Source organism: Culex pipiens, chromosome 2, assembly GCF_016801865.2.
Source record: "Culex pipiens pallens isolate TS chromosome 2, TS_CPP_V2, whole genome shotgun sequence".
Lineage (NCBI taxonomy): Eukaryota > Metazoa > Arthropoda > Insecta > Diptera > Culicidae > Culex > Culex pipiens.
In genome coordinates, this window is record NC_068938.1 from 111,671,738 (window position 1) to 111,699,197 (window position 27,460).

At 34.9% G+C, this 27,460-nt stretch overlaps 1 protein-coding gene across 2 annotated transcripts in view; it reads right to left on the bottom strand.

Moving 5' to 3' along the window:
- Positions 1-27,460, bottom strand: part of LOC120421982 (discoidin domain-containing receptor tyrosine kinase B) — a 527,019-nt gene that overhangs the window by 61,580 nt on the left and 437,979 nt on the right. For both annotated transcript variants that reach the window (XM_039585292.2, XM_039585291.2), the window contains exons 12-13: positions 22,173-22,605; positions 3,497-3,742 (exon numbers count right to left, since the gene is read on the bottom strand). In XM_039585292.2, coding sequence (XP_039441226.1) covers positions 3,497-3,742; positions 22,173-22,605 — 679 coding nt within the window. The remainder of the gene's footprint in view (positions 1-3,496; positions 3,743-22,172; positions 22,606-27,460) is intronic.

Here is a 27,460-nt window from a genome sequence, read left to right on the forward strand (position 1 = left end):
CTTCAAAGGAGTTCAAACATGCTAAATATGATTATAAACGTAGGAAAATGCATTAATTTTTAATAAATTTTGAAGTTTTTCGATTTTTTTTTGTCCCTGATTATTCAGGCCGTTTTTAAAGATTTTTTTTGAGCTTATCAAAGTTTCAAATACTGAAAAGTTCAAGGTTTTTTTCGTAGTATTTTCTGATGAACATAAACTTCTAGAAGCAGTTTCATATCTGATGTGCACTTTTTTTAATTCGAAATCTCCTTCCAAAATGCTTGTTAAAAATCTTGTGAAGCGTTTGAATTAAAAATAAAATCTTCAATGCATTATTCTAGCAGAGCTGGTTCTGTCAGAATCCTGCTAGAACGGTGGAACATTTCTTCTAGAATGCTCTAAGAATATTCAGCTCTGCAAGAACTCTGCTAGAATCCTGCTGGAAAGTCGTGGGCTCAAAACTCTCAAATTCTGTAAAAATAAGGTTTATCTATTATTTCTTTAAACCCTCTATTTTTAATTTTTTTAATTGAACTGGAAACTTATTATCATGTTTTGAAGCAAACTGAATATAATCTTTTGATGCCAGATTAAACACATTTAAAAAAAAATATGTTTTACGACTTTTAAAGATAGATTTGTCCCTATTTTGGACCTAGTACCTATTTTGAGTCTATCAAACTTAATTCTACGAAATTGTGCATTTCACCAAATCTGGCAGGAATCTGCCACTTAAAAATGATTCTTGCTGTGATTATCTTGATTTTGATGGGCAAGAATAATTCACATTTTCCTCTTAAATTGGAAATAATACTATTAATATATCTCTCTTCATTTTTTTTTTCTTGGAAAATTTCCACTTGCCCATTCGGTCCAAAATTTTTACCACTTAAGCTTACCGCTTCTTGACATTTTTTGGACGATAAACTACCTTCCCTTTACTAAGCCGAGCCGGGATTTGAACCCCGATCTACCGCTTACGAGGTGGAAGCGTTACCACTGCACAGTGGTCCAGATCGCAAAATTAGGTGGAAAATGGATTTTCCGTAAAATGATGAAGTTTTGGAGCTTTGGTGTCTTCAGAAGAGTTGTTGCATATGGAAAGGGACAACTTTTGGTTTGGTTGGAAATTAGGGTGGTTCATTATTAGGGTGATTTTGAAAATATAACTTTTCAGGAATATTTTTAGGATTTTTTTTGTCTTCTAAAAAGTTGTTGGGCATGCCAATCCAAGCAACGACACCAAAATTTTATCTCGTAATCTACGCCTTCTACGACCAAATTTATAGAAAGCATCTGAGCAAAACTTAAATATCTCGAAAAGGCGCACGCCAAATTTTAAGCACCAGGTTGCATTTGAAATAGAAGATCCAGCACTACAAACGCTGAAAAAATCTCAGGAGTGTTTTTCTTTAAACTCGAGATATCGCCATTTGAAAAAGTCTAATTTTCAAGGGAAAACCTTATGGGACCACCCTAACCAATTTCGAAAATTGTCCAAATATATGTTTTCCATGTAATTTTTACCGCTGAATCTGAATCTGTCCTCAGAATTGACCCAAATTGTCGAAAAATTGGTTTTTGGTCATATTTTGGGTTCAAATGATAATTTTACATGGAAACCCAAAATATTCCTACCAAAAATCATTTTTTCGACACCAAAGCTCCAAAACTTCATCATTATACGGAAAATCAATTTTCCACCTAATTTTGCGATCTGGATTACTGTGCAGTGGGCTACATGGCCTTTGAGAATACATTAAATTAAAAGTGCACAAGGCTGAGTAGGCCCAAAATAGGGACAAATACCCTAGTATTGTGTTTACACAATTTGGTTAAAATTACTTTCAGGCATGATTTCACTAACATTACCTACAGATAGGTGCAGTGCTTCTGGGGACGCGCAGTCCTGTTTTTTCGTGATAATTTTCGTCTCTTTTGTGTGGCTGTTTGTGTTCAGATTATGTTCCACCAGTGCAAGCGGATGGTTGTTTATGTGCAAAGTGTAGAAAAAAATCAGGATTGTGCCTGCAAGAATGCTGAGTGAAGGGACGCGTTGGTTGGGGGAAATTATTAATTATGGTTGCGTTTGTGTGCAAAGTGAAAAAAGCAAAAAAAAAAAAATGAAAAAAAGAAAAAAAACAAATCAGGATTGTGAGATGGATTTTTGCGGTGTTCGTTTTGTGCTGTATTCGGGATCGTGAAAATCAGGAGTGAGTCGCGCTGTAGTTATAAAACAAGATCGATCTTGAAAATTATTCATATTAATCGGTGAGTTATTGTGTGCTTCAAGCCCTTGTGTTGAAAAGACCTTCCCATAGCTCCGTAGCTCGGAGGGCTCGACGTCGGTTGTTTGTGTGTTAAGCCCTCTCCATAGCATCGTAGCTCGAGAGGCAACGAAAATCAATACCTTATCTAGCTAACAGAAAGAAAATCGGAAGACACTTGATGGTTGAGTTCGTCGCGTCTATTCCGTAACAAATTCATGAACTAAATGATTATATAATTAAAAATCAGACTACGCTATCATTGCAGCATTGCGTTTAACACCTCATTTTATAAATAAATATTATTTGGTTTTATCTTTCCACAGCCGGCTGTCTAAGATTAAACCATTTCATTAAAAAATTAACAACAGTTAAACGGGAAATGTCTCATCCGCAGCATCCGATTGTTTGCCTTGAGATTGATATATAATACCTTTTAACAAACACTACGATTTTGGGTCGCATCATCATCTTCTATGATGAATCCTGACCAAACACCCTATCCTACTAACAAATTTTCAGGTTCCTGGCGCTTGTGGGGTGTAAGCACAGAGTAAATCAGCTGCCCTAGTAGCAACCTGCGCTAACTAACATTCCCGTCCCTTAAAATCGAGATCTACAAACTGACATGGCGGGCGCCGTTGGTGGCCAATGACTGTTACCTATTCGCAACTGATCTTGTTTTGGCAATCATGGTGTTTTATCTTTTCAGCGCATTCATACATGCTGTTGATGAGGAAAATACCACTTGATAGTCGAAGCCTATGATCAGTAGTGCTGAAAGGATATTACGGTTCTGTTCAGCAACGGAATCATGCTCTGATTTCTCTAACATTACCTACTAATTTAAAGCTTTTAGGAAACAAGCTTATTTCAAATTTTCACCTTTCAGTAAGATTAAGGTTGGGTAGAATAAAACAGAAATTAAATAAAAGTTATTGTTGACAAATATTTACAATTATGCTGAAGTTGAATTATTCAATATTTTAAACAGTTGTTTGATGTAATTTTTTATTAATGAAGCATTTCATGGCCGGTTACCATGGAAAAGTTTTACGATTGATACTTTATCTCATTTGCCAGACTTTTAAATTTGTAATATTCTGCGTTGATCGATTGTCTGAATGAGAACTCCCTGAATTCTAACCCAATTCCCAAAAGTGTCACCCTCCGCATACATTACAAACACACAACAAAACCCAACCCCCCTGAAATCCCGACCCAAATCCGCAATCGAGGCCTCTTACCTTAACGAGTTATGCTGCACCAGCGAGCCGGTTTCGGCCGTGTGCTCCTGCAGGAATTGGTTCAGGTCGGTGCTGAATTTGTAGTCTAAAACGATACAAATCGGCTCGTCCTTCAGGCAGGCGCCGATCAGCTTCATGACGTTCTGATCGCTGAGCCGGGCCAGCTGTTTGGCCTTCGCCCGGAACTCCTTCTTGACGTGCTCGGAGGCGCCCGGACGCAGCGTCGACACGGCCACCAGGCTGGAACTGTAAATAGAAAAACGAGAAGAGAGAAAAAAAAACCCTTGGGTCAGAACAAATCCCAGAATTGAAAAGTGTAATTTCATGTCACACGTGAGCGAATGCCCGACCCTTTCCCGGGGAGATCCGTCCAACTAATTGCTCATACAGATCCCGTATCGCACGTTCCGACGACGACGGACCATGTGTCCCTCGACGGTCGGGAGCCAAAAAGGGTCACTCTCCGAAATATAATCCAAACCGTTTCAAAACTACTCCAAAATTCAATTCGACGTCCTGGAAGAAGGGGAAGGGAGTAGGGGGGGGGGGTGGGGGTCTTCGTGCTTTATCGCAAAGCTTAATTCTCTATTCGTCCCCGGTTCTGACTGCCAGCTCTGCGCCATACGCAAACACTGTGCACTATACCCACTCCGTTCAGTACAGTGTGCCCTGGAGGACCATTCCGGTGGATTTCGTGCAGAATAGTGATGTAAAATGCATGTACTTTACAATCTATTGCTCCTGGTATTCCATTCCGGGCACACACACACACTAAGTCGTCGTCCTGTTCATTCATGCATAACCAGCTTTCTACTTTGGAGAGTGGACTCACCTTAACCATGGCAAAAGCAGAAGGTAGGAACATTCCAAACCCCCCACCCCCCTAAAAAACCCCAAAACGAGACCCAGAAAGGAAAACTATTTCCTATTGCCGCTCACACACACACACGAGCTGCAGGCATACAAAGTAGGGGACCAAATTTCAAGAAACAACAGCAAACGGTGGAGCAATGACTTGCTGGATGCGATTGTTTTGTGAGGTGTCGTCCAGGGATGACGTGGCAGTTTTTTTCTGGTTCTTCTAACCCATGATATCTCACGTGACGGGTTGATTCCTTGGAAAAATGTGTCAACAAATGTGAAAATTGTCACCGGAAATAAGCTTGGTCACATTTTTAATCATCGCTACTGGGGGTGAGTTGGGTGAGCGCTTAACGGATGTGATGAGTTGCATTTTTCAACATAAACAACAAAAAAACGAAGGGCAAACATTGAACTATAACTTAAACAAACAAAAAAAACAATGGAAAAAACGAAAATCAGAAAAAGTTAAGCATAACAAAAAATGAGAAAGTTACAATGAAAAAAATTAAAAAAAAATCTTGAAAGTCGAATTGTGAAAAAGCAACAAGCAAGTGAAAATTCAAACAAAAATAAGATCGTTAGAAACTATACCAGATTACAAAAGAGTCAATCTTTGTATATTACCACGATATTGGAAAAAGTTTTACCCGCTCCTCTTCGTTTTTCTTTAAATCATTTCAAAATCAAAATCAAATTATTTGCCTTGGCGTTCTCGATTGCGAGATTCCTACTCGAAAATAGGTGCCCGAAGGCTTGATTGTTGAGGCAATTGCAATCCTTTTTTTTACACCGAAGCTTCCATCCAACCCGGGATTCAAACTGACGACCTTTGGATTGTTAGTCCAACTGCCTACCAGCGACTCCACCGAGGCAGGACCCAGAGAGACGACTCTTACACCTGGACTGACCGGGATCAAATCCCGGCCGACTGGGTGAGAGGCAACTACGCTTACCTCTACACCACGGTAAGAAATAAATTAAGGGCCCTGATAACTTATCAGATGTGACGAATTCGCGGTACAACCCCCAAAATAGACACATTTTTAAAAATTATTTGAGGACCATGTAAAATGTGATTTGATGTCGCCAATAAAACAGGAAAACAGTGATGTGATTAAAAAAATCTTAATTGTTGAGAGATAAATGACAAATTTATAATAAAAACGTTACTTTATCCACCCTTAGGTGGTTGGTGCCTTCCTCTCATTCAAAGGGTAATGCTATCCAAAATAGACACGCTCGTGGGAAGGTCTTTAAATTACCTATCCAAAGATAGGTCGCATGATATATTTGGAATACGTTTTCATCTAAATATCTGAGAACTAGCCTCCAAAAAGTGTATAAATAACTCTTAAGTGCTTATAACTTTTGATAGGGTTGTCAGATCTTCAATGTGCCGCCGCAAAGGAGAATGGGCAAATTTGGTCCAAGGATGTACACGAACGGGATCAACTTTTTTCGAAAGATCTCGCCGAGACATGAAAAAAAGTCTTCTGGACCAACTCTCTAAACCCCGGGGTTCAAAAGTTACAAGTTGTTGAAGTTTGAGCATTTTGGGTTAAAATGTACAAAAAATCGTATTTTTGCTATTTCTAAAATCATTCATAAAATCTCTGTTTCATTATGGATTTCGATTTTCTTGACTTCATTCGACGCGTATCAGCAAAAACTATGAGTTCTGATATGTCTTAGCATGATTGAAACATGATTTCTCTTGTTTTTATCCGTTTGAACCGTTTGTGCAAGAGGCATCCCATAGAAACAAGTCGAAACTTCAAGGTTTTGAAACCGGATCCGACCCAGACTGCTTCAGTGAGTATGGAAGGCTTCAGTGCAATGTTGTAACAACTTATTGGGATGGTCTGAGTCATCCGAGAACTCCTTGGAGTTAAGACCGGTGAGTCTACCGCCGTAACAAGCAAGATGTCGGCGGTTTTTGACCACGGATCATACCCGCATGGCTTCAGTGAGTATGGTAGACTACTATGCTGATGTGTTGAAGTGTCCTGGGTTCTCCTAGGACTCCCTGGAGTTAAGATCTGTGGGTCTACTACCGTAACAAGCAAAATGTCGACCGGTTTTGACAACGGAACATACCCGCATAGCTTCAGTGAGTGTGGTACTGTGGTAGACTACTTTGCTAATGTGTTAGGATGTCCTAGGTCATCCAAGGACTCCCTGGAGTTATGATCTGTGGAGCTACAGCCGTAACAAGCAAGAGGTCGACGATTTTTGACCCCGGAACATACACGTATAGCTTCAGACGGTATGGTAGACTGCTAGGACTCCCTGGAGTTTAGATATTTGGGTCACTGTAACAAGAAAATGGTCGATGATTTTTAGCCGCGCATCATAACCGCAAAGATTCAGTGAGTATGGCAGACTGTATTGCTGTTAGGTTGAGATGTTCTGGACCATACAAGGGAGTCCTTGTAACAGCCGTAGACCTACAGATCATAACTCCAGGGAGTCATTGGATGACCTAGGACATCCTAACACATTAGCAAAGTAGTCTACCACAGTACCACACTCACTGAAGCTATGCGGGTATGTTCCGTTGTCAAAACCGGTCGACATTTTGCTTGTTACGGTAGTAGACCCACAGATCTTAACTCCAGGGAGTCCTAGGAGAACCCAGGACACTTCAACACATCAGCATAGTAGTCTACCATACTCACTGAAGCCATGCGGGTATGATCCGTGGTCAAAAACCGCCGACATCTTGCTTTTTACGGCGGTAGACTCACCGGTCTTAACTCCAAGGAGTTCTCGGATGACTCAGACCATCCCAATAAGTTGTTACAACATTGCACTGAAGCCTTCCAAACTCACTGAAGCAGTCTGGGTCGGATCCGGTTTCAAAACCTTGAAGTTTCGACTTGTTTCTATGGGATGCCTCTTGCACAAACGGTTCAAACGGACAAGAGAAATCATGTTTCAATCATGCTAAGACATATCAGAACTCATAGTTTTTGCTGATACGCGTCGAATGAAGTCAAGAAAATCGAAATCCATAATGAAACAGAGATTTTATGAATGATTTTAGAAATAGCAAAAATACGATTTTTTGTACATTTTAACCCAAAATGCTCAAACTTCAACAACTTGTAACTTTTGAACCCCGGGGTTTGGAGAGTTGGTCCAGAAGACTTTTTTTCATGTCTCGGCGAGATCTTTCGAAAAAAGTTGGTCCCGTTCGTGTACATCCTTGGACCAGCTCCCATATAAATTTGCCCATTCTCCTTTGAAAAAGATATTTTGAAAAATTGAGAAGGCATTAAAGAATAATTATTAAAAAACATAAAATAAATATGATTGAAATTTTTGATGATGAATTTTGAAAAGATGAAACAAAAAACGGAAAAAGGGCAAACAATAAACTATTATGAGAAAATTACAACTGATAAGTAAACTAAATTTTTACAAGTATTATCATTACGAATTCCGATTGAAATGGAGAATTGGCCATATCGGGAACCTGATCAGGGTCTTTTTACGGAAATGGCCATATCTCAGCGGATTTTCAACGGATTTTTATGCTCCAGGTTGCATTCGACTGGTCATAAGTTGTACTTTCATAAAAAAATATGGAATAGGTGAAAATCTCATCGCAGCAAAAATGGCACGCACGAAAAATAGTCACTTTTTGACACAGTCCCGGAAAATCCGAAACGTCTCCGGTGGCCATGGACCGTTATCTTGTTCCAATACATATTCAAAAACTAGAATAATTTTTCTTTTAAAATGCTCCATGAAACATCAAAATCGGTTAAATTTTCGCAAAGTTATGAGCATTTGAATTTTGACAAAAATTTGCCTGTCCCTATCATTTTGTCCAAGGCCCTGTACATCAACAACCTTAGTGATGATATATTTGGCGTAAAAATAAAATTTGAACACTTTAGATCTGGTTTTAGCTCATGGCGCGGTGGTTAGCGGCTTCGGCTGCCGATCCCTAAGTTACTATGGGGCGCGGGTTCGATTCCCGCCTTATCCTCTTGGATCTTTTCGTTCAATGTTTGTCCCGTTTGATTATTAGTCTGCCAAGACGGTGTGATTGTCTTTCAAACGCAGAAGCAATAGTTTCACTAAAAACAATTGTTGGAGTATTTTCCGAAATTGAAAAAATATGTTGATTTTACTCTTTGTAAAACTTGATGTTGGGCTGGATTTCAAACTGCTATGTTGGAGCATTTGTTGTTTGAAGTGCTTGAGTTTTGATGTTTATGAATTGTTTTTTAGTGTTTTTTATATCAAACATTCAAATTTTGGGGTGCAGCCTACTCTGACCACAATTCCGACCTTGAACCGTTCAAATTTCTACACCAAACATACTAACTTAATTCCTCCCGCGGGACCAAGACTGCACCAGAACCAGGAGAAGTCTGCAGTGTCGCTCCGTAGCGCAGTGCAATGTAAATAAGCTTGCAGCAATATTCTCAGCTCAGCTCAGCTTTGCAGTACCAAAGATTTCAAGTGCACACTGCTCTGCTCTCTGCTTAAAATTCAACATAACTCTCGTCTGTTTTCAGCGATTCGTCGTCGTCTAAAATGCAGCAAATGCCTTGCAGGGAGGTTCATAAGGTATACAACACGACTGCTGCACAGTGTGCCAACGGTCTTGTTTTATTCATCATTTCGACGTCGTCGTGCTATCTTGTCGCACCCGCCATTTTAACGTTCCGAGAAAAACGCGTTTTAATGTTTGACCTTGAATATACAAAAACGAGCGCACGCAATGTAAACAATAACAAACACGTTTTGTTTGGCTGACCATTCTGTGCATTGTCCCGAAGTTTGGTTGAAGTTGGTTGCTGGAGTCCCGAGTTATAATTACAAATGTTTACGGTAGTCTAGCTTGTACGTGCGACAAACGCATCCTGACTTTCCTGGCCTGAAATCCCTTTGGCCTTTTGTCACACTTACATCAATTTTCATGGAGTGACAAGATAGCACGACAAGATTGAAACTACTTTCATATGTAAAGTGACAAACATGCACCGAGTTTTTTCGGTTTTTGTTGAATATCTCAGGATTGAAATCGAATTTTGGGGATCTGTGAAGGTCAAAAGGTGAGGCATTGTGAGCTGCACAAAATGGCGTTCTTAACTCAATTTGGCCCAAAATGCACGTACGACAAGTTAGCACGATGGCGACGTTCTGGAAGTTGGATGGTTTCGGTTATAGGGTGGTTCAGAAAGTGGTCCTCCCGACGAGAAGGTCGATGTCACCGGCATCGAACTTTTCCTGTCGTCGTCGTTGCGAGTTGTTGTCAAAGTACAAAAGTGGTTCCTCTTGAGACCCCCTCCCCATCCTCTCTTTCTTCCAGAAAGGGGTGGGTTGACGGGTTGTAAAAGTGCATTTTAAATATTTATTTAATTTACTTTTTGTGCTTCCCGAGCAGTGAAAGCGACCAGTCCAGAAATGACAGCCAGGTCAGGCCCGGCCAAGGAAGAATGACAGCGAAATTGAGCTTATTTGAAATGCTCGTCGGTGTTTGCATTAAGTGAAAGGGTTCTTCCTGGCGGAAATTTGACAGCCCCCCGTCCGTGTTGAACGCGTTTGTTCGTTTGCTCAATTGTAATGGAGATGAGGCTGGTTCATTGTAAAACTAGTCTGCTCGGTGGGGTGGAGGGATAGTTTTTGAGTTGAAGTTGGGACTCTTGAATTGGATCATTTTTCCTAGTAAATCGAAAGTGGAATAGCTGTTTTCGTTGCCTTTAATAAAAATTACTGAACACTCTAGATGTTATTTTGGAGAAGTTTTGGAAACATAAATGCTTGTAATTTCGCAGTCATATTGTTTAACTACCATTCGTCTCCATCAGAGACTACAGTTAGAGTTTATTTTGATTCTGCGGATGTATTATGCAAGCCAGAGTGATAACACAAACGGATACACTCTAAATACTATTTCAAGGACAGGATATACGATTGTTAGGCAAAATCAATATGAGTTCACCCCAAGGTTGGTTGATTCAAGTTCTACTATGAATCAGTTGATAATGGAGCATATTCAGATTGCTTTTCAAAGCAGAAGGTAAATACACAATTAAGGATGAATGCGCGATTCTACAAAATACACTAATAGGGAGCACTCGAGTGGACCAATTTGGGTATTTTGCGTTTAGTACTGGTTTATTACTAACATCTACTGAACACAGACAAAACAAAGATCGTGAAAATGCGAACAACATTTTTTTTCATTTCATAGTTTATTTTTATTAAAACTTTCAATGGACTTGTACTAATTTTTCCTCGGTTTCAAATTGAGTATTCTTTTTATTCACGTATTTCGAACTTTTTTCGTATTGCTAGAATTTATTAAGTAGCGATAAGGCCGATGCAAATATTTTTCAAAGTTTTTGTCCCTCGACTCTGGCCGGGGTTAAGGGGGGTTGGGTGCAAAAAAAAAAAAGAAAAATTAAAATAGTAAGCCAAAGCACAGTGGTTCAAAAGTTTTGACAAACTTAATTGATTAGAGCAAAAAGTAACCATTTTCGTGCTTTGACATGTCCTACAACTTTGTTCAGCGTTGTCATGGCCTACTTTTGGTGAAATTTGTTTTTCAAAATATTCATCACAACAGGCTATGGACTTTTGACAGTTAAGAGATAGAGCTTTGATGTCTTCGGCAAAGTAGTAGGGAAATTTCCACAAACTTTGTCGAAGACGCAAAAGCTCTAGCTTTGTGTTGAATACTACATTGAACTTTGATTTTAGACGATTACAAAGTTCTGAAGAGTTGTCAGTAATATCAAAACAAACAACTTTGTCCAAGACGCCAAATTGATAGGAGCTATGTGTGATGAGTTATAGCAAGATTTCGTGATAATTGAGCTAGTTTTTGAGCTCGACATACTAAGCCTCGGTCAAATTTGGGCAAAACATCATACAATAGGCTTCAAGTATGGCTATTCCACTACAAAATGTCGGGTGAATTATTCGTCCGAAGTTTTACGGCTATAAGGGTAATTCTCCGCCAACTCACACAGCAGTTGCCCCGACCCCTCTTCGATTTGCGTGAAACTTTGTCCTAAGGGGTAACTTTTGTCTCTGATCACGAATCCGAGGTCCGTTTTTTGATATCTCGTGACGGAGGGGCGGTACGACCCCTTCCATTTTTGAACATGCGAAAAAAGAATTGTTTTCCAATAATTTGCAGCCTGAAACGGTGATGAGATAGAAATTTGGTGTCAAAGGGACTTTTATGTAAAATTAGACGCCCGATTTGATGGCGTACTCAGAATTCCAAAAAATCGTATTTTTCATCGAAAAAACACTAATAAGTTTTTAAAATTCTCCCATTTTCCGGTACTTGACTGTAAACAATTTTGGAACATGTCATTTTATGGGAAATTTAATGTACTTTTCGAATCTACATTGACCCAGAAGGGTCAATTTTTCATTTAGAACAAAATTTTTCATTTTAAAATTTCGTGTTTTTTCTAACTTTGCAGGGTTATTTTTTTGAGTGTAACAATGTTCTACAAAGTTGTAGAACAGACAATTACAAAAATTTTCATATAGAGACATAAGGGGTTTGCTTACAAACATCACGAGTTATCGCGATTTTACGAAAAAAAAGTTTTGAAAAAGTTACTTTTTGCGTTTCTCTTTGTTTCGTCGTCCGTTTATGTTGCGGGTGACCATGAACGCCCATGATCGACGACGACCAACTTTTTCAAAACTTTTTTTCGTAAAATCGCGATAACTCGTGATGTACTTAAGCAAACCCCTTATGTCTATATATTAAAATTTTTGTGATTGTTCAAAAATAGAAGGGGTCGTACCGCCCCTCCGTCACAAGATATCAAAAAACGGATTCGTGATTAGAGACAAAAGTTACCCCTAAGGACTAAGTTTCACGCAAATCGAAGAGGGGTCGGGGCAACTTTTCCCGATTTCGTGTGAGTTGGTAGAGAATGACCCATAAATTTCCGAGCACTTTAATTTATTTAACTTTTGATGACTATTTAAATGCATTTAGGACACATTTAAGGCACACAAGCCATTTTTGCGATTTATTCGGACACACGAGACATATAGGCCAGCTCTTGTGCAAATTTTGATGTATTGGAAGTCTACTTCTGGAACCTATTGGCTAATAAATATTATTTTAATCAGCCCAAAATTGCTTAATAATGATTAAAACCAAAAAATATTCAGCAATAATGATCAGCAAAAACAGTTTGTTGTGCTTCTTCCTAGAATGGGTAAAATTATAAAATAAAGTTTTTTTTTATTATTATTAGATAAAACCTCTCTCTATAACCAAAAAGGCCAATTTATTGATGCATTTTAACATACATGTAATGTTGGCGTCTGTCCATTCAAAACCACTTCCGGACTATTAATAAAATCGGTATTTTGAGACAAGGGTTGCTGATTGATGTATTAGAAAAGTTAAATAATTTTGTGCAATATTTTTTACTGAATTCAATACAATTACGAAAAACTATAACACGAGATTAACGTATTTTTGAATGCAGATGAGTAAAAATAACTATTTTTGGCTTCAATACAAGATGAACATAATCTATTTCAAAGTGTTGACATTTTTTTTAATGAATCTTCATTAATTGAAAACATTGAAAATCAAGTTGTAACCCCTGTTTTATATCAACTTTAAAAGCATGATAAAAATGTATACATTTTTCGATAATGTGTACCTTTTCTATGTTAAACCTGTCAACCTTAAAAAGATATTCTGTAAAGAAGTAATTTGGTTTCCACCCTAAGAAATCAAGGGGTATAGTCAATCTGCCCCTCATCTCTCTTTTAAATTGAAAAAAAAAAAATGTTTTTTCCCGTTTTTGCTTTTTGGGTGTTTTTGAAACCGCCTTGAGTCAGGGGTATTAAAAAACACCCAAAATGCAAAAACTGAAATTTGGATTATTGGACCTTTAAAAAAACTCCAGATATATTTCTAAACATATTTTTTAATGAGAAAAATTATAAAATCAATAGGATTCATTCAGCATATATTCCTGAACTTTTTTTAATGCATTTGTAATCAAATAAAGGATTTTAGATTTTTTTTTTTTGTAAAATTTTGAACCTTTGGATTTTTTTCATACTCTTACTGATATTTTTCAAATTTGTGCCAGTAATTATTTTGATGATGGATAAAGTATTCTATGAGCAGTTTTCCAAACCCAAAAATGGATTTTACTTATACAGTACTTGTTCGGTAACTGGGCTGAGAACGTAGCTCAGTCACCGAATGCTGCTCGTTAACTGGGCTGAACAAAAAATAGCGAGGGGACCACCAATGCAAAATATTTTCCAGATGAAATATAAAAATGATAGTTACTCAGATTTATTTACAATGCATACTTTTCATATAACTTTAATTGTGACTTTGAATTGAATAAGTGTTTAAAAAAGTCATTTTGGTTTGTTATGGTTATTTGACGTTTATCTGCTTTTTAACTGGGCTACGGCTCAGATATCGAGCGCCTAGTTAAAAAGCAGCCCAGTTAAACAACGCCTAGTTACCGAACAACTGCTGTTTTTTTTTTTTTAATTTGGCTCATACTTTGTGGGAGCCTTCCCCATCTGCAAAAAAAAACAATTTTTTGTCATTGGTTCACCCATGTAAATCTTTTTACAATCTGTAACTTTTTAATTAATTTTTTGATTGATTGGTGTCTTGTGCAAAGTTGAAATTATTTGTGAGGACTATTCAGAAAAAAACAGGTACACGGAAAAATGTTGATTTTTTGATAAACTTTGTTTTTATAAAAACTCAATTTCTCAAAATCCGTATCTTTTAATTGCAATTACAATTATTTTTGATAAAGTGCACCGTTTTTATAATATAGCCATTCAAAGTTAAATTTGGTCCGAAAAGTTCCATTTTTTTCGAAGTCAATATTTTGTTTTTTTTTTCAAATCAAGACTTTTATTTCAAAAGCGCCAAACATTCAATATAACGTCCGTCATTTCTGATGAGTAATATATTTTTAATGAATTTTTATCCAGTTATGCCATTTTTTTGGAATTTTTGATAGTTTAAAGGCCATTTCGACGATATCGTAATAACTTTCGCACCCGCCATTTTGACGATCCTAGAAAAACGCGTTTTAATTTTTGACCTTGAATAAACAAAAAAGAAAACCCGCAATGTAAACAATAACAAACACGTTTTGTTTGGCTGACCATTATGTGCACTGTCCCGAAGTTTGGTTGAAGTTGGTTGCTGGAGTCCCGAGTTATAATTACAAATGTTTACGGTAGTCTAGCTTGTACGTGCGACAAACGCATCCTGACTTTCCTGGCCTGAAATCCCTTTGGCCTTTTGTCGCACTTACTTCAATTTTCAGGGAGTGACAAGATAGCACTACAAGATTGAAACTACTTTCATATGAAAAGTGACAAAATGCATGGATTTTTTCGGATTTCGTTGAATATTTCAGGACTGAAGGTCAAAAGGTGAGCCATTGTGAGCTGCATAAAATGGCGTTCTTAGTTCAATTTTGGCTCAAAATGCACGTACGACAAGTTAGCACGACGGCGAAGAATTGCTATAAACTTTGAATTTTGAAAACATTCTGGTGTTCTAGATACGCATTAATGTGAGGAAAGCAGCAAGAGTCTACAGGTTGATTCAACGAAGTTAAAAAAACCAAAATACAAAGCGCGCCCAAAATACAAGCTTGGGCTTCCAAATTCAAAAGCCATGGTTCGTTGCTCCAGTCAAGAATCCCCAATATTTGCTTTTAATTAATTCACAAAGCAACCGTCAGCCCACAAAAAAGGGAACCTTCAAGCTCTCCACGCACTTCTTGCTAGTTACAAGCCACGTGAGCTTTTTCCCAGGGTTTTGCTCGTGTTATCGTTCCAAATTGTCGACGTCGTCCTCGTCATCCTCATCGCGCATCCCTCGGTTAAGGTAAATAAATAGCAGCAGTGGCGTATCATTATGAGGCCGAGCAGCAACAACAACAACAGAGTTGCTTTTTCCATCAAAATGTGGGCTTCTTTTGGCCCTGCAGGAGAATGGAAATGAAATTTTTCAGTATAAACATCGTGCGCGCACACATGTTTGTGCCAACGCGCGTGGAAAAGCACGCACAATTTGCCGTTTTCCACCGAAAAATGTGGGGAAATTTCCCGCTGGCAAACCCCAAAACAGCAAACACTGCATTGTGTCTCGAGTCGAGAAGAGTTGGCAGACAATGTTTAGCTAGCGAAATTTGATCATAACAACGCAGGGTTGAATTGCGCTTTTTTAATCCTTCGAATTTTTTCCATGAAGCTTTTTGAAAGGTGTATTTTTTTTTGGAAGAGATTAATAACAATGTTTGAGGCTTTGAATTTCAATCTAAAATTCTCTTAAACACAGTATTTTTGTATCTCAAGTTTAAATATGACTTGAAACAATGATAAACAATATTTTGTTGTTTAATGACACCCCAGTTCACGGTGCCTAAAACGATATTCATTCACTCTGCAACAAAATATCAAAAACCTGTCAAAGCCTGCTACGATTTGAAGCTCATAAATGGTTGTGATTTGAAATGTACACATTTTCGCGCGCCAACCTTCATCAAAACATCAAATTCGGCCTACTCAGATGTCCCTGCAACGATGTGCAAGCATGTGTGAAGTGCCTCCAGGGTGCATTCAACTATACCTACGGACTACATGATGGGCTAGAATTTGGATTTTTCCAACCATCAGCTCGACGGGGATATCGGCGGATGGGCGATTGATTGAATTGGCAGGATTTTAATAAGCTTGGCATGCAATCCCACCCACCCTGGGGAGGCCCACAGTGAGTGCGCACCTTCTAATGCACTATGCAATTGGACAAATCTTTTGAAGTGTGGCAGCGGGCAGGAAATCTGGCAGGGGGATTTGGAACTGCATTGAAATTCCGTTCAAATCAAAGTGCTAGTGATGTTCGGTGTGGTGTGGATGGAATTTACCACGCGGATCAGTACCGACATTTCGACAGGCATATTTCCGGAGTGGAATGTACAGTTAATTAAATATTTTGGAATACTGGTATGTATTCGCAAATGAAACTATGCTACCACATGTGATGTAAGCTGTACCTCATAAATATATCCTGATTATCTGAATACAAAAATAACTTTGATCCACTACAAAATGGATGTAAATATTTGTCATTTATTTATATATGATGGGTAATTAAAACAGGCAATTTCCCTTTGGTCTTTGAAAGAGCGTTTTTTACATATTTCAAATAAATTTGTTTACATTCTTTAAATTGTGAATCACAGATGTTTTTAAATGACATTGAGCAGTCGAGTCAAGTTAAAAGAAAGTGCAATCATATTTGTTTGAAGTCAATCTGGATTAAAATATGACCAACTCTCCATCCTTCCAAAGATTCGTGCTTTTCCCTGCATGAGTCTCTTTCGATTTACGAAGAGAGCTTAAAAAGTTGGTGGATTGAACATAATTCCCAGTAAAAAAAAGTTGGATAACAGAAATTATTCAATTTTTTAAGGTGAAATTTCATTCAACGAAAATGGCGGAAAAGGCATTTTTTCATGATCATAATTCTTGCCTATGCATCCCAACTGTCAGCAAATTTGTTCATGGATAAATATTTAGATACTTAACTCAACTTAAATTAATCTATAGTCCAAGAAACTTTCACAACTTATACAAAAGGGATTTTTTTAAGTTTATTTCAAACACATATAAATTTTAACATTACTTATTTATTTTTCTTTGTTTAGCTGAACCTAGCAACCACAGGTCCAATTTCCCAAGCTTAAAAAATGCAACATTTTCAAAAAAAAAACTTTAGATATACTTTATTAAAATTTATTGCAAATCCAATCTGATTTTTTTTTTTTTTTTTTTTTTTTTTTTTTTTGTTTATTTTTTTTTTTTTTTTTTTTTTTTTGGAGCTCAAGCGAGGAAAAATAGTGCCTTTCTTTGACGCCTTCCGTACCGATTTTTTTTTCATTTGAGCTGTTTAGGACTGCACCGGTTCGGTGGGTTTCCCAGATCATAGGGAAAATATTGTTTAAGCTAAAAAAAGGAAAGATAAATTCCTTTGGAATGTCAACCAACTAGAAAATGCAGTTACACGCGATGGTGAGTTTCGTTAGAAATCGAGGCGAGATATTTTGTGATCAGTAGTGCGGTGCCTGTGTGGACGCTCAGTCCTGTTTTTCGTGCTATTTTCCGTCTCTTTTGTGTCGCTGTTCGAGTGCATGGGGTGATTGGTCATTATAATTAAACAATGGCATCAGTAGTGCGGTGCCTGTGTGGACGCTCAGTCCTGTTTTTCGTGCTATTTTCCGTCTCTTTTGTGTCGCTGTTCGAGTGCATGGGGTGATTGGTCATTATAATTAAACAATGGCATCAGTAGTGCGGTGCCTGTGTGGACGCTCAGTCCTGTTTTTTCGTGCTATTTTCCGTCTCTTTTGTGTCGCTGTTCGAGTGCATGGGGTGATTGGTCATTATAATTAAACAATGGCATCAGTAGTGCGGTGCCTGTGTGGACGCTCAGTCCTGTTTTTCGTGCTATTTTCCGTCTCTTTTGTGTCGCTGTTCGAGTGCATGGGGTGATTGGTCATTATAATTAAACAATGGCATCAGTAGTGCGGTGCCTGTGTGGACGCTCAGTCCTGTTTTTCGTGCTATTTTCCGTCTCTTTTGTGTCGCTGTTCGAGTGCATGGGGTGATTGGTCATTATAATTAAACAATGGCATCAGTAGTGCGGTGCCTGTGTGGACGCTCAGTCCTGTTTTTCGTGCTATTTTCCGTCTCTTTTGTGTCGCTGTTCGAGTGCATGGGGTGATTGGTCATTATAATTAAACAATGGCATCAGTAGTGCGGTGCCTGTGTGGACGCTCAGTCCTGTTTTTCGTGCTATTTTCCGTCTCTTTTGTGTCGCTGTTCGAGTGCATGGGGTGATTGGTCATTATAATTAAACAATGGCATCAGTAGTGCGGTGCCTGTGTGGACGCTCAGTCCTGTTTTTTCGTGCTATTTTCCGTCTCTTTTGTGTCGCTGTTCGAGTGCATGGGGTGATTGGTCATTATAATTAAACAATGGCATCAGTAGTGCGGTGCCTGTGTGGACGCTCAGTCCTGTTTTTTCGTGCTATTTTCCGTCTCTTTTGTGTCGCTGTTCGAGTGCATGGGGTAATTGGATTTCTTCTTCTTCTTTTTTTCATTTATTTTTGTTCGCGCGTTCGTTGGCCGATGCATTTTATTTTTGTTCTCTTTATATAGTTTTCGATAGAAACAATCCGATTTTTGAGACAAGCAAGTCGTATTGCTGGATTAAGTCCTTTCCATATCATCGAGGATCGGAAGGCACGTCGACGGATATGTTTTAAGGCTTATGATATAAAATAATTTTAATGAATGAAGCCCTTCCTACATCACCGTTGATCGGAAGGCACGCCGACGGAGAATTTCTGGAGAATCGCGGTCGAATTAATACTATATTTAAATCCCTAGATAGGTATCTTTCCGCAGCCGGCTGCCTAAGATTTTTAAAATTTCAACCGATAAACAAATTGCTCATGGTCGCATCACCTACCACAGTGAATCCTGACCTCATACCCATCTTACTAACCCCTCAAAACTCATGTGATACTTTGTCGGAGACGCAGTCGATTTGGCGGTCCCATCACTCAAGTATCGGCTAACATTCCCATCCACTTCCCCGTGTCTTACCACTGGTCGTGGCCGGCGTCGGTATTGATAAGCACGATAGGGACCTTTGAAAATTGCGAAGGGGTGATGATTGGTTCCTACTTTTCATCTGTGGTCCACGGAGCAATGTTTGGGGGTCCTGGTCAATAACGAAGTAGCAGCTACGGGTAGACACCAATGCTATGCTATGCTATTTATTGCAAATCCAATCTCTGCCAACTCGCACGAAATCTGAAAAAATTGCCGCAACCTAACTTCGATTTGCGTGACAATCTGTTCTGAAGGGTAATTCTGGTCCGTCAGAGATCCATTTTCAATACCCCGTGACGTAGGGTTGGTACGATCCCTTTCATTTTCGATCATGCGTTTTTGAATCATTTGCAGCCTGAAATGGTGATGATTTCAAATTTGTTGTCAAAGAGACTTTTATTTAAGATTGGACGCCCTATCAGATGCCATACTTAAAATTCAGAAAACCGATTTCTCATCGAAAAAAAAAAACATAAAAATAGTGTTAACGCCTCAGTCATTTTTCGTTTTTCAACTTAAAAAATAATCGGGACATGCAATTTTTTCACAAAATTTTACAAATGTTTCTTTTTTAACATTGAAAATTTGACCATTAGTTGCTGGGAAATTTGCATTTGAAAATGTGGGAATGTTTGGATGAGACTTAAAACTACAATTTAGCAACCAGAGGTAAAGAGGTAACTCTTAGGCAACTTTATAGGAAATTTGCTAATGTCTTCGAAAAAAATTATTTTGAGGAATAGACAATCATGAACACTTAAAAAATAGAAATCCGGAATTTTTCAGTTAAAATTGTTTGAAGAAATCTATGTTTAGAAGTAGAATTTGATTTGAAATTAAAAACGGAAGTCGAACAACTGTATGAAAAAACGCAATTTGTTCAAAAATCACCATTTGGTGCCAACATTTTTGTTCATTCTTCTCTAAGGCTCAAAAGTTGCGTTTTTTGTACCCTAAAACATGTGAAAAAAATCATTATCGAAAAATATTGATTTTGGGCAATTGACTTTTTGTTGAAAAAAGATAATTTGAAAAAAAATCCATATCTGGCACAAAATGGCTTTTTTGGTCATACGGAAGGACCCCACATAGTATGAACCAATAAAAAAAAGAAATCCACTTCCGGTTTTGGTGGAGAATTGCTCGCAAATTGCGTGGCCTGGGTAGAAAAAGTTATCAATGAAATTAATGATAAAATGGCTCTAACAAATTTTACTTTCAACCAGGGAAGTCTCATGTTTTTTTTTCAAATGTCTGCAAAAAAAGTTTGTCTGTGTCTGTGCATTTGTCTAAAATTCAAATATATAAATTCACAGTCATGGAAATCAATCAGAAATTGCGTTTTGAGACATTTGGAGACTAACGCCAATATGTTTCGGTTGATATTTTTACTAAAATATAAATTTGGTGGAGATTTTTAAAACGTCTGTCCACCTCAAAAAATTTCTGTCACATGTCTGTGGAACACAAACAAATCTGTGCATCTGGCATCCTTGGTTTCAACCAATCAGGCTCATATTTTGCATACCCTTCTGCCATAAAAAAAATCCTTGAATCTTTGAAGTTTTTTATGAGGTGTTTTAGTAAATTATGAGCGAAAATAAAATTTTTCGTAAGTTGCCATTGCCACCAAAACTAATATTTCATCAAATTTCTTTCGTCAGTTCAAAGGACATAAGTTGGGCTATAATATCCTTTCATTATATAAGAATACACCAAGAATCTAGGGCAGTCTTATTGTTCCCTCTCATCGTCTGATGTGTGCCTTCTTGTGACAACGACCATTTAGTACTTTTCGAGAAAATCGATTTTTAATGTTTGATGATAAATATTTTCAAAACTTTCAATGATAGAGAAAAACTTGTTGAAGCATTCGTTTCGTAAACAATTGCTCCAAGTTTTAACTAATTTGGCTACACCAGGTAAAAGACATAGTACATTATATAAACAAAAATCTGGAAACACGTGTCACAAGTGTGTTTCGAAAGTAAAATTGTACTACGTGTCACAAGTGTGCACAGAATTCCCATACAAACTAAAATATATATAAATCAATAGTTTAACCGACTTAACGGTACACATCAACCAGAGCTTTTGCACCAAGATTTTTGTTACAGACATTTTAGTATCTTCAAAACTAAGGGAACTATCGATATGATTTATCATTCATCCCCTAAAGCACTGTCTTCAAAGTTATTCACAACAAAGTTTGACTATTTCTACAATCAGGTTCTTGCAGGATTGGGTCCGTAAGTTTGACAATTTGGGAAGAAGAAGATAACAACTTCTTTGGTTGCTGTGCACCCTTAATCAGTATATTTTCAAAAAACACAAGATTGCATTGCCTTAAGAAAGTGAGTATCAACATAAATTTATGAAAAACCGGGAAACGAAAGCGAGTTCCCAAAATCGGGTCAAAGCATCTTGTAGTTTTTGTGAGGTACCTTTAGCAAAACGTCATCATTAACTCATTTTCGACCAAAATGGTCTCTGTCACAAGATGCAGACGTCATTTTAACTAATGGATAACATGACTTTCTTCGTTGAAATATTTATAATTATTGAAAAAATTTCAATAACTTAATTGAAAATGATTTTTATTCACATTTATTGAGGGCAAATGATAAGGGATTTTGTTTACCACGCACAGAAAAAAATGTAGTTGATTTGAATTATTCCAAATAATGATGATAAATTATGTAAATTTACAGGAATTTTTTTTTTCTGTGTGGCGCACCATTTTATTTTCCCTTTTCATTTTTATAGGATATTTTAATTATGATAGTGAATAATTATTCTTTTGGAGCAGATTTTGAGAAACGATATCTCCGGAGGTCCATCGTTTGAGAAATATCACCGACATCGTGTTTTTTTTTTGGGACACGCTAATATTCCGTGTTCAATTTTTCCTCCTTCCCAGCGATTCAACGCCTACTGCCAACACAATTGAAATGTAACAATTCGCCAAACTTCCTGGCGGCCAACGGCACCGTACAATTCTATTCCGATACCATCGTTCGCAACAAGCTAGGGGTGCAAATCGGCTTAAACCGGCTCAACGAACGCATGGGATAATAATTTCCCACCCCGCGTCACTACTTTTTGGACAGCGACCATGGACTCACCTGTATCCCTTGGTCTCGCAGAGATGCAACTCGCCAAACACGCCGCAGCCGAGCTTCTCCACTATCACCAGCTTATCCCGCGGGTACTCGCTCAGCTGTAAATCATCGTCCGAGACGCCGTGATCCAGATCGCTGTAGGCGTTCAGGGTCTGCTGGGAGTGCTGGGAGTGGTTCAGAGTTTGCTGGTTCTGCTGCTGCTGCTGCAGGTGGCTGTTGGTGTTGGAGGGTGTCGTGGGGGCCGTCGACGAGGGCTTGCAGATGGCAGTGGCGGCGTAGTACTTTTCCGGTGGTGGGGGCACCGGCGGTGGCTTCGGGAAGATATTGTTGAGCGAGGGCGGTGTCAACCGGACGCTCACGTACCCGCCGGGGATCTTCGGTATCAGGTCCTGCATGTGGGGCACGGCGTACTCCTGGCACACGATATCCGGCACATCTGTGGGAAAGAGATAGAGAGAGGGAAGACCATATTGTTTTTATTAGAATTGTGACGCATGGGATAGAATGGAAAGAGTTTCATGTTTGCCTTTTTTGTGGTCTGTGAAAACAGCTGGATGGTCGGTTACAACTCGTCCTTTGCTGGAGAGACAGGCCCGTTTCAAGGGGGTTTCGTTAAATTTATTTAAAGTTTATCTTGTATCAGAGGCGCCGACTAGTCCAAAATGTTGGGGGGGCACGGTTGTTTTCCGAAATCGTTAGGTGAGAGTGGCGATTTGATGTTTAAGTTTATTGTATATAACGAATTTTACCAATTTGAATATTACGATGTGATAAGAGTTTTTTTCATCCGGAATCCATTTTTTTTTTTTGAAAAAGATAATTTATCAAAACGTGATTGAGAATGTTTATTGGGGGATTTTTTATATGTTTGGAAGGCGAATTCCTTCTAATTGGCATATTCTCACTTATTTTCCAGAAGTAACAGTCAATTATAAAAATTATCAGGTATTTAAAATTCAACAACACAAATATTCTAAAAATGAAAACAAAAGTAAAAAGCAAAAATTTAGAACTTTAGAAATTGGAAAATGCACATTAAAAAACAATTTTTTTTCCAAATCTGCAATTTAGAAAAAAATAACAGAAAAAAATAAATATTCCAAAATTTAAAAAAAAAGTTTTAAAAACCCTAGGGTTAAAAAAAAATCATGGCTTAAAAATGTTAAGAAATCAAAAGTTGAAATTCAGAAATTTAGAAAATCAGAAATTTGGAAATTACAAAAAAAACAATGTCAATTTATTTGTTCAGAATTTAAGAATATAAGAATTTAAGAATTTAAGAATTTAAGAATTTAAGAATTTAAGAATTTAAGAATTTAAGAATTTAAGAATTTAAGAATTTAAGAATTTAAGAATTTAAGAATTTAAGAATTTAAGAATTTAAGAATTTAAGAATTTAAGAATTTAAGAATTTAAGAATTTAAGAATTTAAGAATTTAAGAATTTAAGAATTTAAGAATTTAAGAATTTAAGAATTTAAGAATTTAAGAATTTAAGAATTTAAGAATTTAAGAATTTAAGAATTTAAGAATTTAAGAATTTAAGAATTTAAGAATTTAAGAATTTAAGAATTTAAGAATTTAAGAATTTAAGAATTTAAGAATTTAAGAATTTAAGAATTTAAGAATTTAAGAATTTAAGAATTTAAGAATTTAAGAATTTAAGAATTTAAGAATTTAAGAATTTAAGAATTTAAGAATTTAAGAATTTAAGAATTTAAGAATTTAAGAATTTAAGAATTTAAGAATTTAAGAATTTAAGAATTTAAGAATTTAAGAATTTAAGAATTTAAGAATTTAAGAATTTAAGAATTTAAGAATTTAAGAATTTAAGAATTTAAGAATTTAAGAATTTAAGAATTTAAGAATTTAAGAATTTAAGAATTTAAGAATTTAAGAATTTAAGAATTTAAGAATTTAAGAATTTAAGAATTTAAGAATTTAAGAATTTAAGAATTTAAGAATTTAAGAATTTAAGAATTTAAGAATTTAAGAATTTAAGAATTTAAGAATTTAAGAATTTAAGAATTTAAGAATTTAAGAATTTAAGAATTTAAGAATTTAAGAATTTAAGAATTTAAGAATTTAAGAATTTAAGAATTTAAGAATTTAAGAATTTAAGAATTTAAGAATTTAAGAATTTAAGAATTTAAGAATTTAAGAATTTAAGAATTTAAGAATTTAAGAATTTAAGAATTTAAGAATTTAAGAATTTAAGAATTTAAGAATTTAAGAATTTAAGAATTTAAGAATTTAAGAATTTAAGAATTTAAGAATTTAAGAATTTAAGAATTTAAGAATTTAAGAATTTAAGAATTTAAGAATTTAAGAATTTAAGAATTTAAGAATTTAAGAATTTAAGAATTTAAGAATTTAAGAATTTAAGAATTTAAGAATTTAAGAATTTAAGAATTTAAGAATTTAAGAATTTAAGAATTTAAGAATTTAAGAATTTAAGAATTTAAGAATTTAAGAATTTAAGAATTTAAGAATTTAAGAATTTAAGAATTTAAGAATTTAAGAATTTAAGAATTTAAGAATTTAAGAATTTAAGAATTTAAGAATTTAAGAATTTAAGAATTTAAGAATTTAAGAATTTAAGAATTTAAGAATTTAAGAATTTAAGAATTTAAGAATTTAAGAATTTAAGAATTTAAGAATTTAAGAATTTAAGAATTTAAGAATTTAAGAATTTAAGAATTTAAGAATTTAAGAATTTAAGAATTTAAGAATTTAAGAATTTAAGAATTTAAGAATTTAAGAATTTAAGAATTTAAGAATTTAAGAATTTAAGAATTTAAGAATTTAAGAATTTAAGAATTTAAGAATTTAAGAATTTAAGAATTTAAGAATTTAAGAATTTAAGAATTTAAGAATTTAAGAATTTAAGAATTTAAGAATTTAAGAATTTAAGAATTTAAGAATTTAAGAATTTAAGAATTTAAGAATTTAAGAATTTAAGAATTTAAGAATTTAAGAATTTAAGAATTTAAGAATTTAAGAATTTAAGAATTTAAGAATTTAAGAATTTAAGAATTTAAGAATTTAAGAATTTAAGAATTTAAGAATTTAAGAATTTAAGAATTTAAGAATTTAAGAATTTAAGAATTTAAGAATTTAAGAATTTAAGAATTTAAGAATTTAAGAATTTAAGAATTTAAGAATTTAAGAATTTAAGAATTTAAGAATTTAAGAATTTAAGAATTTAAGAATTTAAGAATTTAAGAATTTAAGAATTTAAGAATTTAAGAATTTAAGAATTTAAGAATTTAAGAATTTAAGAATTTAAGAATTTAAGAATTTAAGAATTTAAGAATTTAAGAATTTAAGAATTTAAGAATTTAAGAATTTAAGAATTTAAGAATTTAAGAATTTAAGAATTTAAGAATTTAAGAATTTAAGAATTTAAGAATTTAAGAATTTAAGAATTTAAGAATTTAAGAATTTAAGAATTTAAGAATTTAAGAATTTAAGAATTTAAGAATTTAAGAATTTAAGAATTTAAGAATTTAAGAATTTAAGAATTTAAGAATTTAAGAATTTAAGAATTTAAGAATTTAAGAATTTAAGAATTTAAGAATTTAAGAATTTAAGAATTTAAGAATTTAAGAATTTAAGAATTTAAGAATTTAAGAATTTAAGAATTTAAGAATTTAAGAATTTAAGAATTTAAGAATTTAAGAATTTAAGAATTTAAGAATTTAAGAATTTAAGAATTTAAGAATTTAAGAATTTAAGAATTTAAGAATTTAAGAATTTAAGAATTTAAGAATTTAAGAATTTAAGAATTTAAGAATTTAAGAATTTAAGAATTTAAGAATTTAAGAATTTAAGAATTTAAGAATTTAAGAATTTAAGAATTTAAGAATTTAAGAATTTAAGAATTTAAGAATTTAAGAATTTAAGAATTTAAGAATTTAAGAATTTAAGAATTTAAGAATTTAAGAATTTAAGAATTTAAGAATTTAAGAATTTAAGAATTTAAGAATTTAAGAATTTAAGAATTTAAGAATTTAAGAATTTAAGAATTTAAGAATTTAAGAATTTAAGAATTTAAGAATTTAAGAATTTAAGAATTTAAGAATTTAAGAATTTAAGAATTTAAGAATTTAAGAATTTAAGAATTTAGGAATTTAAGAATTTAAGAATTTAAGAATTTAAGAATTTAAGAATTTAAGAATTTAAAAATTTAAGAATTTAAGAATTTAAGAATTTAAGAATTTAAGAATTTAAGAATTTAAGAATTTAAGAATTTAAGAATTTAAGAATTTAAGAATTTAAGAATTTAAGAATTTAAGAATTTAAGAATTTAAGAATTTAAGAATTTAAGAATTTAAGAATTTAAGAATTTAAGAATTTAAGAGTTTAAGAATTTAAGAATTTAAGAATTTAAGAATTTAAGAATTTAAGAATTTAAGAATTTAAGATTTTAAGAATTTAAGAATTTCAGAATTTAAGAATAACCAAAAAGATACACAAACGGTTTTTAATACAATCAAAAAAAGCATTATGACAACTTGATACGACCAAAAATTTGCAATTTTTTAAAAAGAAATCAAGAAAAAAAATACCTAAAATTACTCAAAAAAATATCGAATTTATCAGCATTTTTTTAAATGAAAGCTGTCGTCAAATGACCATTTTGAAAAGTGTTTCAGTTCATTTTCGCTAAATCCTGATCTACAATGGCAAATCGCAGAATGTTGCGTCTGAAAACTTGATGATTGTTTTGACAAGAGTTTGCGTAAGTTTGCTCTTGTATACTAAGCTTGCTGGTTTTCCTACCTAGTTAGCATAAGAGAGCGCAGTAGTATAGATGAAACGTTGTCGATTTAAAAAACAACAAATGTTTTTGAACTATTTTACAGATTCGCTTACAAGAATTCTATCCAATTCCAATTCAGTTTTAAATATTATTTTCAGTTATTTCTGTGATTTTTTTTTGTAACATTTAAAATAAGAATATTTTTCTCCTAAAATTTCTGGGGGGGCACAATGTATGGGCTGCCCCCCCTGCCCAATTTTAAGGGGGGCAAAAAGTACCGTGCCCCCCCCCCAGAGTCGGCGCCCCTGTCTTGTATAAATTTTCACATATCATCATGTCTTCAAATGTCTTTAGATGCTTTCAACTGTCTTCAAATGTCTTTGATTGTCTTTAAGTGTCTTCAAATGTCTTCAAATGTCTTCAAATGTCTTCAAATGTCCTGAATTGGTCCCATCAAAAGGTTGTTTTCCCTTATTCTTGTACTTTATCACTTCTGGACATTATGGGGTCAGCCACCATCGAGGTAA